The sequence below is a fragment of the Sminthopsis crassicaudata genome, chromosome 5, assembly GCF_048593235.1.
Source record: "Sminthopsis crassicaudata isolate SCR6 chromosome 5, ASM4859323v1, whole genome shotgun sequence".
In the NCBI taxonomy this organism is placed as follows: domain Eukaryota; kingdom Metazoa; phylum Chordata; class Mammalia; order Dasyuromorphia; family Dasyuridae; genus Sminthopsis; species Sminthopsis crassicaudata.
In genome coordinates, this window is record NC_133621.1 from 291,770,657 (window position 1) to 291,782,565 (window position 11,909).

The following is an 11,909-nucleotide window of genomic DNA, read 5'->3' on the forward strand; positions in this document are numbered from 1 at the left end:
AGGAATAAGAATTTATTAAGTGCCTACTGTGTGCCATGTACTTTTTACAAATATTTTCTCATTTGACTCTCACAACAACAGTGTTAAGTAGGGACTATTATTTTCCTCTTTGTACAGCTGAAGAAATGGAGGCAAATAGAAATTATGATTTGCTCAGGGTCACGCAATATTGTTCATGAGAATAAACTTCAAAATCTAAATTAACTTTAGAAAAAATTATTAGTTTGGTAAAGAGACCTAATAAACTTCTAAAACAATATCAGATTTGGGGTTTGTTCTTGGGAACAGTAGTAGAAAAGTATCTGAAGCTGCATTTGAACTCAGATTTTCTATACTGGAAGCCACAGTCTTATCGTGAGTCTGGAAAGTCCCAGAAGATTCAACTGAATTGGAATACTTATTTGTGAACCCCATGTTTCTTCACACAAGTCTGGGAACATGGGCATGGAGTGGGAAGGAACCTTAGAGGTGATTCCCATACAGAAAATGCCTTGCTGGAAGCCCACCAGATGTTCTCTGACGTCAAATGCCGAATTCTTTTCACTCTTGCGTCATCATTTCCAATTAACAGCCCTATGAAAGGCTTCCGGAATCAATGTGCTCAACTGAACCAATCGATCAATCAACAAGTGATCAATCAATCAACAAGTGATCAATCAATCAACAATCAATACAACTTGCTATTTAGCTGTCAGGCAGAGGCTCAGATTCCTCTCCGTAAAAAGGGGAGATTGAATTAAGGATTCCCTGGGGTTCCTTTTAGTCTGTCCCTCTGCCTCAGTTTCCCCAGCTGTAAATCGGGGACAATAAGAGCGCTCATCTTTCCCTCACTAGAGATCAGAAAGAGAGACTAAATCTTAAAAACCTAACAGCTCAAAGGGTCCAATTGGCCAATTTCATTGTCAATGTCAGGACTTGTTTGTGTTTCTTCCCCACTCCTCTCGGTTCCAGCATCCACCTCCGCTTCCTTCCGCCTGGGGGCGCCAGAGGGCAGAGACCGCAAGGGAGCAGGACGTGCTCGGCAGTTGCTGCGCATGCGCACGCGCAATCTCGGGACGTCCTCATTCCAGTCTCGCGCCGGCAGTCTTAGCTTGTCGTTGGCATGGCTGAGCTCGAAGAACCGGGGAACGGCAGGCGGGGGCGCGCGGCCCGGAGTGGGGGCCCCGACGGCGTTAGGACTTCGGTGTCGCACGAGCTGCTGCGTGCGGGCTGCGCAGGCGCAGGCGGTGAGGGCTGGCGGGTCGGTGGGGGAGGGCCTGGCTCTAAGACTTTACCGGTGAAGTGACCGCCGAGTTGGGAGAGCGGGGCCTGGGCGGCACTTGTCTGGGAGCCCGGGGGTGAGGGGACTTAGGGCCCTGTCTGTCGGTTACATGGTGAATATATACGGTTACATCTAGCAGTTCGGACATCCCCTGTCCTAAGGCCCCTCCCCCTCCGACATCCCTGTTCTAAGGCCCCTCTCGCCCTGACATCCCGTTCTTTTTTTTTTTTTTTTTTTTAATTATACATATATAATAATAAATTTTTTATTATAGTACACTTATTTATTTCGAATACACATTGCTTTATGAATCATGTTGGGAGAGAAAAATCAGCTAAGGGGAAAACCATGGGAAAGAAGGAAAAAAAACAAAGGAAGTGAATATAGCATGGGGAGGTTTACATTCAGTTTCTTTAGTCTTTTTCTGGATACAATGAGATTTTCTGTCCAAAGCCTTTGGGCCACTGAACCGCTGAAAAGAACCAGGCCTTTCGTAGCTGATACATTGTTGCTGTTACTGTTACAATGTATTCCTCACATCAGTTCCTGTAATTCTTTCCATTCTGTAATTGGCTTGTTCATCATTTTTATAGGACAATAATATTCCATTACTTTCATGTACCACAGCTTGTTCAGCCATTCTCCAATTAATGGCCATCTAGTCATTTTCCAATTCTTTGCTGCTGCAGTTTTGCACGTGTGTGTCCTTTGCTCTCCTTTAGGATTTCCTTAGGATACAGACCCAGTGATAGCTCAGCTGGGTTAAAGGGCATGTACAGTTTTTGCTCTCCAGAATGATCAGATCTGTTCACAACTCCACCAACAATGCATCAGTGTCCCAGTTTTCCCACAGCCCCTCCAACATTCATCATTATCTTTTCCTGTCATCTTAGCCAACCTGAGAGGTGTGAGGTGGTACCTCAGAGCTGTCTGATCAATAGTGATTAAGAGCATTTTTTCATATATAAATGGCATTAATTTTGTCATCTGAAAAGGTTCATATCCTTTGACCATTTATCAATTGGGAATGACTTGTGTTCTTATAAATTTGACAGTTCTTTATATATTTTAGAAATGAGCCTTTTTTTTTTTCCAAAAAATTCTAGGTAAATTTTTTTTTTCAGCTTTCTACTTCCCTTTTAATCTTGTTTCTGTTTTGTTTGTGCAAAAGCTTTTAAATTAAATTAATCAAAATTGTACATGTTTGCCTCTCATAATGTTCTCTAGTTCTTCTTTGGTCAAAAATTCTTCCCTTCTCCAAAGACTCCCCTGCTGTAAAGCCTCTCTCAATCCTGATATCCCCTGTTCTAAATCCCTTCCCAGCTCTGACCTCCTTCCCCTCAGATCTCTTTCAGAAGAGGCTGTATGATTTAAGCATTGACTCTGAAAACAATCTGGTTTCAAGTCCTGGCTCCTCCATAAGTTGGCAGCATGGCTTTGGGCTTGTTCTTGCCGTACTCTGCTGTCCAATGTTGTCCAAGCTTCAGCCTCTAACTTGTGGGAACCTTGATGGGGCAAGCCCCGGATTGATCTGGAAAGGGAAGGGTGGAGGAGAAGCTCATTCATTTATGATGGGGGTCAGCACCAGGGAACAGTTCCCCTTCCTACCTCTTTCCTCTGCTTCCCGGCTGTGAACCAGGAATCCAATGCTTTTGCAGGGATTCAGGATATGCTGCTCATTGGTTCCAAAGGCAAGAGTCCAGGCTTGAAGACTGTCCGCATAGAGAGGAGTAGTGGTGAGTGCATCTTTCTTTGGGGTCCAATGCCTTTTTCAGTGCTCATTTCTTATCTTTAAACTGGGCATTTCTATATCTATAAAATGAGGAGCAATTATCATCCATTGGTGTTGCAATGGTAGAAGGGATTGGAGCAGGACTGAGGTTCATAGCTGGGGTCCTTGATCTTATTTTTAAAAAATTTGGAAAACTATTTTAATGTGATTGGCTTCCTTTATAATCTTACTTAATTTATTTGATGTATTTAAAACCATCATTCCAAGAAGGGGTCTACAAACTTTTCCAGGCTGGTTGCTTGAGGGGTCCTGTCATAATAAAGGTGAACAACCCCTAAGCCAGGTGATTTCTAAGGGACCTTATAGTTCTGAGCTTCAACGGGTCTCCCTTAATTGCAGGACTATGTGGATTGAATTGAACGAAGTTCTAGGTGCCTCCTGTGGGCAGGGCCTGTGCTTAGCCTCCAAGGAGCCAAAGCTAAGAAAATGGCATTGCCTGCCTTCTAGGAGCGTACATTCAACTGAGGGTAGGTAAGACATGAAATACAGGACCAAGACATGGTGCAGGAGGAGGCATGAATCTGAAATCACTGTATTCCCATCGAACACTGTTGGAGACGTCCCAAAGTTTAATATCTCTTAGAGGATATGAGAAGTTTTCATGTTGGGAGTTTTGTCCTATTCATTCCAGAAAAATGGATTTTCAAAGCAGATGCAAGGCACTATGGGGAGATACAAATAGAACTTTTTTCTTTTTGGGGGGAAAGGAGGTGTGCTTTGAATATTTGTAACTCTGGGATGGGTAGCATGCAGTGTTCTTTTCCTTGTTCATAAGTCATATGTTTGATTTGTTTCATGTCTTCTAGTTGTCTCTGAGGCAGATGGCTGAAGGGGACAGTCGTGGGGCAGCTTATAATACTGTGTTCTAAGGACTCCCTTTTTGTAAAGAACATGTAATTGCCTTAAAAGAGTCCCTCTCCCCGTAACATTTGATTTTTTACATGTGTGAATAACAGTTCAGCAGGGTAGGGTTTTAATAAAATTCAGTATCAGTCAGGATTCTAGGAAATCTTTTTCATTTTTCTATAGTAGTAGACTACATTAAATACCCCCATCTTTCCCCTCTTCCCCCCCAAAAAAAACCAAACAAACTAGAAACATATTCACTTATAGTATACCTATATCACACCTGCCCATGCACATTAGCATTCTCATAATGAATAATAAGCTTTTAATTGCAAGGTCTTATGCTACATCTTGGAGAGATATTCATGTATAAGTTTTTGCTCAAAAACTTCCAAACTGCCACCCTTCCCTACCCTGTTCTCCAAAATAGGCCTATACAAATTTAACTTTTTTTTAAACAAATTTTATTCTGTACTTAGTAACAGAATTCAAATAAACAATAATAGATAAATTCACCAGTTCTAAACTTATTTAACAATTGTCTCTCCCCTTCAGTCTGCATCTGTTCTTGAATTCCTCATATTTGTCATTTCTCATGGAGCAGTCTATTGCATTAATATATTTAGAATTTGTTCAGTTATTCCCCAATTGATAAGCACCTTGTCTTAAATTTTTTTAATTGATATTTTGTCTTTTTATCACTTTCATTTCCTTCCAAGAGAACCAGTAAATACATCAAGAGAGTCCGACAGTGTATGCAGCACTTTCTACCCATAGTCTACCACCTCTGTTAAGAGGGGAAGGGGTACATTTTCTCACCTCTTCATTGTGGCTAAGCTTAATTTTACAGCTTTCAGCTCTGTGTATTTGTTTTTGAAAGTTCTTCCCAAGTACATCATTATAGTTGTGTGTATTGATTTTCTGGTTTAGCTCATTTCATTGAATGGAGTCATATAAATCTCAGCATTTCTCTGCATTCTCACATTTGCCATTTCTTCCAGCATAGTAGAATTCTAGTCCTAGCACACTATAGCTTGACCAGTCATGTCCTAGTCTTTTGACACCCATTTTCCACAAATTAATTTTATCTATTGCAAATTGAAAAAGCAGAACCATCAAAATGGAGTCACCTCCTGTGACTGACCAGACTAGAGACAAAGTAAATGAGATGGAATTCTAAGGATGACTTTAGAGTGACTGGGGAGCTCTTGGGAGATTTAATGCTTTGTAATAATTAAGATGTGAACAGACGTTAAGCAGGTTTAGTTGGTTGTATTGATGGTTAGGGTTAAACTTCGAGGAAGACTTGACATTTTTTCAAAACAGCTATGAAACCCCCAAATTAATTTTCATTGTAAATACCTCATTAGACTAGGCTGTCTTTAGAAATCTTCTCCCTCCAGGAGCTCACATTCCCTTGTTTCTCTCAGAAGGGAAAGGGCCTCTTGGAAAGTTGGGAGTTGAGCAGGGTTTTGAAAATTGGGCATGGTTGTGGAAGGACCCGGGCTTTGCAGGTGTGAGGGGAAAGTGGAATGATTTGGGTTATGCGTTTGTAGATCATTTGAAGATGCTCAACTGTTAAGCATTTTAAATTGAACCAAGGATGAAAAGTGAACTCATCCCCCAAGTTAGGGGGGAGGGGGTTTCATAGCTAATTGAGCTAACCAATCAACTTCATCAGTGATGGATGGGTCAGTACAGTAAGAAATCTCTGATGATAGTCCCATTCCACAGCTTTTTTTTTTTTTTTTTTGACTCCAGGTCTATATTCTCTGCTTCCCTGGGACATTTCATTGTCTCTTTAGTCACACCATTTTTTAACATCTAGAAATAAATTAGAAATGTGCTTATTCTGGCTTGTGTTTTGGGCTTCAAAGAAGAAATTTATCCTAACTTTGACTTCAAAGTTGAATAATTGATAATTGCCTCTGTTGGTCTTTAGCGAGAACTTAATCTTCTGTGACTTGTCACATTGTACATACTTTGTATGTCTCTTATATTTTTGTTATCTATTCTGTACACTTTGTTTTCCCCAAAGGAATATGTTTCTTTTTTTTTTCTTTTTACAAAAAATTTATGCATAGGTAATTTTCCAGCATTGACAATTGCAAAACCTTTTGTTTCAACTTTTCCCCTCCTTCCCCCCATTCCTTCTCCCAGATGGCAAGTTAACCAATACATGTTAAATATGTTAAGGTATAAATTAAATACAATATATGTATACATATGCAAACAGTTATTTTGCTGTACAAAAAGAATCAGACTTTGAAACAGTGTACAATTAGCCTGTGAAGGAAGTAAAAAATGTAGACAGACAAAAATAGAGGGATTGGGAATTCTATGTCGTGGTTCATAGTCATCTCCCAGAGTTCTTTCACTGGGTGTAGCTGCTTCAGTTCATTACTGCTCTATTGGAACTGATTTGGTTCATCTCATTGTTGGAGAGGGCCTCGTCCATCAGAATTGAGGAATATAAATTTCTTGAAGGTAGAAAAGGGCTGTTGGATTTTGTCTTTGTATATCTAGTACTTGACTCCAAGTAGTGCCTTAGAATTGAAAAGAGTTAGATTTTTAATGATGATATATGAGATCTTTAAATTCTGAGAGAGACAGGATTTAAGCTTGTGGAGTTTGAGCAAGTAGTGAGGTCATAAGTCATCACTCATTTAGTATACATAAATCCCTAATGCTGCCTTTTTCACTTCTAGTTTTGGAAAGAGTGAAGAACTTCCTACCTCGCATCGAACAGGCAAACAAAAAACTGAGAGAGGAGATGGCGTTGGGGCCCCCGGGCCTATTCAATATTGAAAATGTAGATGGTTCCTTGAAAAAAATCATAGAGATGGTAAGAGAACTTGGGGTCCCTTGGCTTTTGTGAAGCAGGGCCACTGGGCCTTAGGACTCCGGGAAGCCCCTCTCTAGTGGAAGTCCCGAGGTCTGTGGTTGGGTGTGGGTTGGATCTCTGATCCATGGAAGTAAAGCAACACCGCGGACAGGGCAGGGGAGATCTGGACCCACGTCCCACTGCAAGGTCTGCATTGGCTTCCTCTTCTGCAGCTCGAGGACATGGCCAGAAACTCGTAAACGTTAGTGTGCTTTTAGGGTTAATGCCCCTGCATCTCAGCTGTTTGCCTAAGGTTAGCATCCATTAGGAGGCCTAGAGCTGGCTTCTGAAGCAGACTTTCTGTAAAATAATTTTAAAAAGCTATGCTCTGTTCTCTCTAAACACAAAAGCACATTTACTGACAACTCTAAAGTAGGAATTCTGTGGAGGGCACGTCCTCACAGCTTGTTAGTTGTTCTTTCTCTGAGCCCGTGCTTTGTCACAGCTGTTTGTGGCTTCTGCATTTCCTCTAGGAACCAGCGTGTACTCAGTCTGTGTCTTATGTGACATTATCTCATATTTGCCTTTGTAATTCCTCGGGTTCTGCACTTTGAAAGGCAAGTGGCGTACTGTTGCACGGAGATGTCTTGGTATATAAGGCTGCTCCCCAGCTTTGGGCCTTTAGATTCCTAGGTCTCTGCACTTACACAGGGCACTCCCAGGATGAGAATGATCTGAGACGAGAACCCTCAGCCCATGGGGTTTGGTTTGATGGTGACGCTTTTGGGGGGTCTGTGGGCCAAAGGATGAGGTCCCCTTTGAGACTGGTGGCTGTGATCCGTCTTCTAGGACGTGGCTGTGGTGGAGGTGAGCAGCTCAGATTCTGAAGGACTCAGTTCGGAAGAGAGTTCTGAATCCGAGGATGAAAGCAGCCTCACCAGAGAGGTCACTGTGGAGAACATGAAGCTTCCAAAACCAAGAGGAAGAAAAGGCAAGATAGAAGTTTTGGACAGTTGAACTGCCAGGTCCGTGAAGTCGTCTGCCTCAGACCATGTGTCCACCTGTCCATGCACTCCATGCCATATTCGGGTGACCCGGCCCTTCTGACTCCAGAGCATCATCGGTGTGGCTGACTGTGGTCCATGTCATGAGACATCTGCGCTGCTTCTGTATATGTTGTATATAGTTCACTTGAGTGGTATGCAAAAGCCAACTTTTCTAGTCCCTCGTTCAGTGCCTGGCATAGTTATAAATGGCACTGAATAAATGCTTTTAATATCAGCAAACTGGTTGAGTTTTTCTTTCCATCTAAAATAATAACAATAATAGAGGTGGAAGGAAGCTGAGAGATGATCTAGTCCAGCTCGTATTTCACATCTGAGGAAACCAAAGGGCCTTGGCAGATGTGAGTCACCATGTCCTTGACTGTAAGTCCACACTCCCGCTGTCCCTCAGAGCAGGCTCCTAGCTATTGAGCCCCTCATGGGATTGTTCCTTTAGTCATTCAATTCCATAACTTCTAAGCCATCCTCAGCTGCTCCCTCTCATGCATATCCAGCTTTGACAAGGCTGAAGAATTTTCCCATCACAGTCTATTTTGCATTGCATCCTTCCCCTCTATTAAGACCTCTACCCTAGTTTAGGCCCTTATCTTTCCCTAAATTAGTCTGTGCTCCAGCCTCCTAATTGGGTTCCCTTCTTCCAGTCATCTGTCTTTCTAAGATATGTGCTGGATTGTGTTCCACTCCCCCACTCAAAAATCTTCAGCGGCTCCCTAGTGCAAGAAATTCTTAACTTGCAATCCATGAACTTGTTTTTAAAAATATTTTGACAGCTGTATGATAGTATAATAGGTTTCCATTGCAATCTTAAGCATTTTATGCAATTAAAAACATTCTGAGAAGTCTGTGACATACAAAAGGTTAAGAATCCCTGGCCTGCAGGATAAAATAAAAACTCATTAGCCTGGTGTTTGGGTCTCACTAACTTTTCCAGACTTACTTTGGACTGCTTCCATGAACTCTGCACTCCATCTAACTGGACTCTGAGCTGTTCCTTGAATTTGGTACTCCATGGAGTCTCCTTGCATTTATATAAGCAGCTCCCTGATCTAGTGCCCTTTTGCTCTCTGCTTCTCAGAATGTTTGGTGTCATACATTAGTTCATGGGCTCCTCCCTGGGAAGCCTTCCCTCACTCATCCCATTAATATTCTTCCTAAAATGTGGATCCCATCACCAGCAACACAAGCTGTGTGATCATGGGCTCCAGTCACCTCTCTTGGATTCCATTTTCTTGTTGATATATTGATATAATGAACTAACTTCCAATCCTGAACCTAGAGCCCTAAGAACCTATGTGGGTCTAGATTTGAGGGTAGAGTACACTGGACTATGCTTAAATGAGTAACCCTTCCAGAATAGTTGGAAGTAAAAAGCATTTTGTAAACATGAACAACCATTAGCTTAAGAGCTAGGTTGCTGTTGATCCTTGTGTTCTGACATCAGGGAAGTGATGCAGTGACATGCAAATGAATTGGATTGAAGGGAGGAAAGGCTGGGCAAAGTCACTGCCTCACTTTCCCCTCCAGAACCATCTGGATCCAGTGGCAAGATATAAGTCAGTTGGGGTAGCTAGGTGGCACAGTAGATAGAGCACCGGCCTTGAATTCAGGAGGACCCGAGTTCAAATCTGCCCTTAGACATTTAACACTTCCTAGCTGTGTGACCCTGGGCAAGTCACTTAACCCCAGCCTCAGAAAAAAAAAAAAAAAAGGTATGTCAGTTCCACTGATATAGATCAGTTCCACTGGAGTCCAGTAACTTTTCCCTATGTGTCTTGTGTTGCTAATTCATATCGAGCCCCTTGCCAAAATTACTGAGTGGATTTCTTTTTTCCTCCAGATGAAATTATTGCTCATAGATATGTTCCTGAGTCTATACAGGGAGGGTAGGTGACCCAGTGGAATTGATCCTCACAATCCTGGGAGGTAGGTGCTACTGCTTCACTTGACAGATGGAATGAGGCAGACAAAGGGACTTGACCAAGATGATTTGAACTCAGATTTTTCCAGCTTTCAGAAAACTTTATTTCTCATTGGTTTATTTCATCAAAATGTGTCTTAAGAGTAGTCCATTCTGGACGTGACTCTCTTCAACAATGAGATGATCCAAACCAATTCCAATTGTTCAGTAAAGAAAAGAATCAGCTACTTTCAGAGAAATGAGTGTGACCCACAACATAGCATTTCTGTTATTTCTGTTCTTGTTTGCTTGCATTTTTGTTTTCCTTCTCAGGTTTTTTACCTTCTTTCTTGAGCAGCAAAATAACTGTATAACTATGTATGCATGTATTGTATTTAATATATATATTAACATATTTAACATGTATTGGACTACCTGCCATCTAGGAGGGGGTGGGAAGAAGGAGGGGAAAATTTGGAACAGAAGTTTTTGCAAGGTTTAATGTTGAAAAGTTACCCATGGACACTGATACATTGTTGGTGGAGTTGTGAAAGAATCCAGCCATTCTGGAGAGCAATTTGGAACTATGCCCAAAAAGTTATCAAACTGTGTGTACCCTTTGACCCAGCAGTGCTACTACTGAGCTTATATCCCAAAGAAATACTAAAGAAGGGAAAGAGACATATATGTGCCAAAATGTTTGTGGCAGCTCTTTTCATAGTGGTTAGAAACTGGAAGATGAATGGATGTCCATCAATTGGAGAATGGTTGGGCAAATTATGGTATATGAAGGTTATGGAATATTATTGCACTGTAAGAAATGACCAGCAGGAGGAATACAGAGAGGCCTGGAGAGACTTACATCAACTGATGCTGAGTGAAATGAATAGAACCAGAAGATCGCTGTACACTTCAATGCTGTATGAAGATGTATTCTGATGGAAGTAGATATCTTCAACATAAAGAAGATCCAACTCACTTCCAGTTGATCAATGATGGACAGAAATAACTACACCCAGAGAAGGAACACTGGGAAGTGAATGTAAATTGTTAGCACTACTGTCTATCTACCCAGGTTACTTATACCTTCGGAAGCTAATAATTAATGTGCAACAAGAAAATGGTATTTACACACATATATTGTATCTAGGTTATATTGTAACACATGTAAAATGTATGAGATTGCCTGTCATTGGGGGGAGGGAGGGGATAATTTGGAAAAATGAATACAAGGGATAATATTATTAAAAAAATTACTCATGCATATATACTGTGAAAAAAATTCTAAATAAAAAAAGAAAAGTTACCCATGCATATGTTTTGTAAATAACAATTTTGTAAATAAAATTTAAAAATTAAAATTAAAAAAGATTAGACTATTCTAAGACAAAGATGGCCAAATAGTCTTGATAACAGCCTTATGAGGGTCTGACTCAGCTGGCTTGGCTGATGAAACATCTTCATGTGGAGGATGCTAGGGAGTTTACCTTTGGGAATATTGTGATGACATGAAGGGAAATGACTTGGAGGAACTGAGGAGCATATGCAGACATTCTGTGACTGGTTCTTGTTGGCTAATCTCATGACAAAGGGGTGAATCTCTAGTTGGTTTCAGATGCATTCAAAAAGGCTCATCAGCTTTGATTATTTTTCTTTGCCTCATTCACTTTTGGGAGACATGGATGACCCCCTTTAATTAAGTTTAATTGCTCCAAAGACCAAAATGATATAGGAAAGAGGATACCCCAGAAATATCAGGAAAATGTATGTTATATCTTTGAAGCAAATTTCCCATTGTAAAAGCTACTTGATATTAAGTGGATAAGTGACCCTCATCACTGTTCCTGACAACTGATGGGAGCTTAAACTAATGTCAACAGAGAAGAGATATCCCAGTCTTTTACAGTGCCCCTCAGGAGCCAGAGTATACATACTACAAGAAGAAACAGTGGTGGCTTAAACAATACTATAAAGTCCAATTAATATATTCATCATTTTTGGAGCTTGAAGACCATCAAATGGTTTTAGAAAAAAAAAAAACTTTAAGGAAGCATTAAGAAATCACTCATACCAATGAAAGGTCCCCATTTGGCATTTTATAGGATTCTACTGAAACTGAGACACTATGTTAGGTCTTGGAGATAAAAGGGGAAAGAGCTAGGGGGAAATAGACCTTGCCTTTAGGGATTTCACTGTGGGTAAAGACAGGACTGCTTCATTGTTGT

The 11,909-nt window shown here is 41.0% G+C and overlaps 1 protein-coding gene across 4 annotated transcripts; it reads left to right on the top strand.

Moving 5' to 3' along the window:
• Nucleotides 1–1,032: 1,032 nt before the first annotated feature.
• NOPCHAP1 (NOP protein chaperone 1) lies at nucleotides 1,033–9,748 on the top strand. Of its 4 annotated transcripts, none has more exons than XM_074271472.1 (5): nucleotides 1,033–1,226; nucleotides 2,920–2,997; nucleotides 6,608–6,744; nucleotides 7,257–7,340; nucleotides 7,573–8,006. In XM_074271472.1, exons 1-4 carry the CDS (start codon nucleotides 1,103–1,105, stop codon nucleotides 7,335–7,337), a joined length of 420 nt encoding a protein of 139 aa, XP_074127573.1. In that variant the 5' UTR covers nucleotides 1,033–1,102; the 3' UTR covers nucleotides 7,338–7,340; nucleotides 7,573–8,006. The 4 variants fall into 4 exon arrangements, with proteins under 4 accessions (XP_074127573.1, XP_074127571.1, XP_074127570.1 ...); XM_074271469.1 differs by lacking the exon at nucleotides 7,257–7,340 and adding an exon at nucleotides 9,625–9,748 and having other exon boundaries at nucleotides 1,038–1,226; nucleotides 7,573–7,748; XM_074271470.1 differs by lacking the exon at nucleotides 7,257–7,340 and having other exon boundaries at nucleotides 1,037–1,223.
• The last annotated feature ends 2,161 nt before the right edge of the window (nucleotides 9,749–11,909 follow it).

What these genes read in the sequence shown, in the direction of transcription:
- NOPCHAP1 (XM_074271469.1), top strand. Translation starts at nt 1,103, where the DNA reads ATGGCTGAGCTCGAAGAACCGGGGAACGGCAGGCGGGGGCGCGCGGCC. An exon ending in CCGCATAGAGAGGAGTAGTG is followed by an intron (nt 2,998 to 6,607) that starts GTGAGTGCATCT and finishes TTTCACTTCTAG; the next exon opens with TTTTGGAAAGAGTGAAGAAC. An exon ending in TGAAAAAAATCATAGAGATG is followed by an intron (nt 6,745 to 7,572) that starts GTAAGAGAACTT and finishes TCCGTCTTCTAG; the next exon opens with GACGTGGCTGTGGTGGAGGT.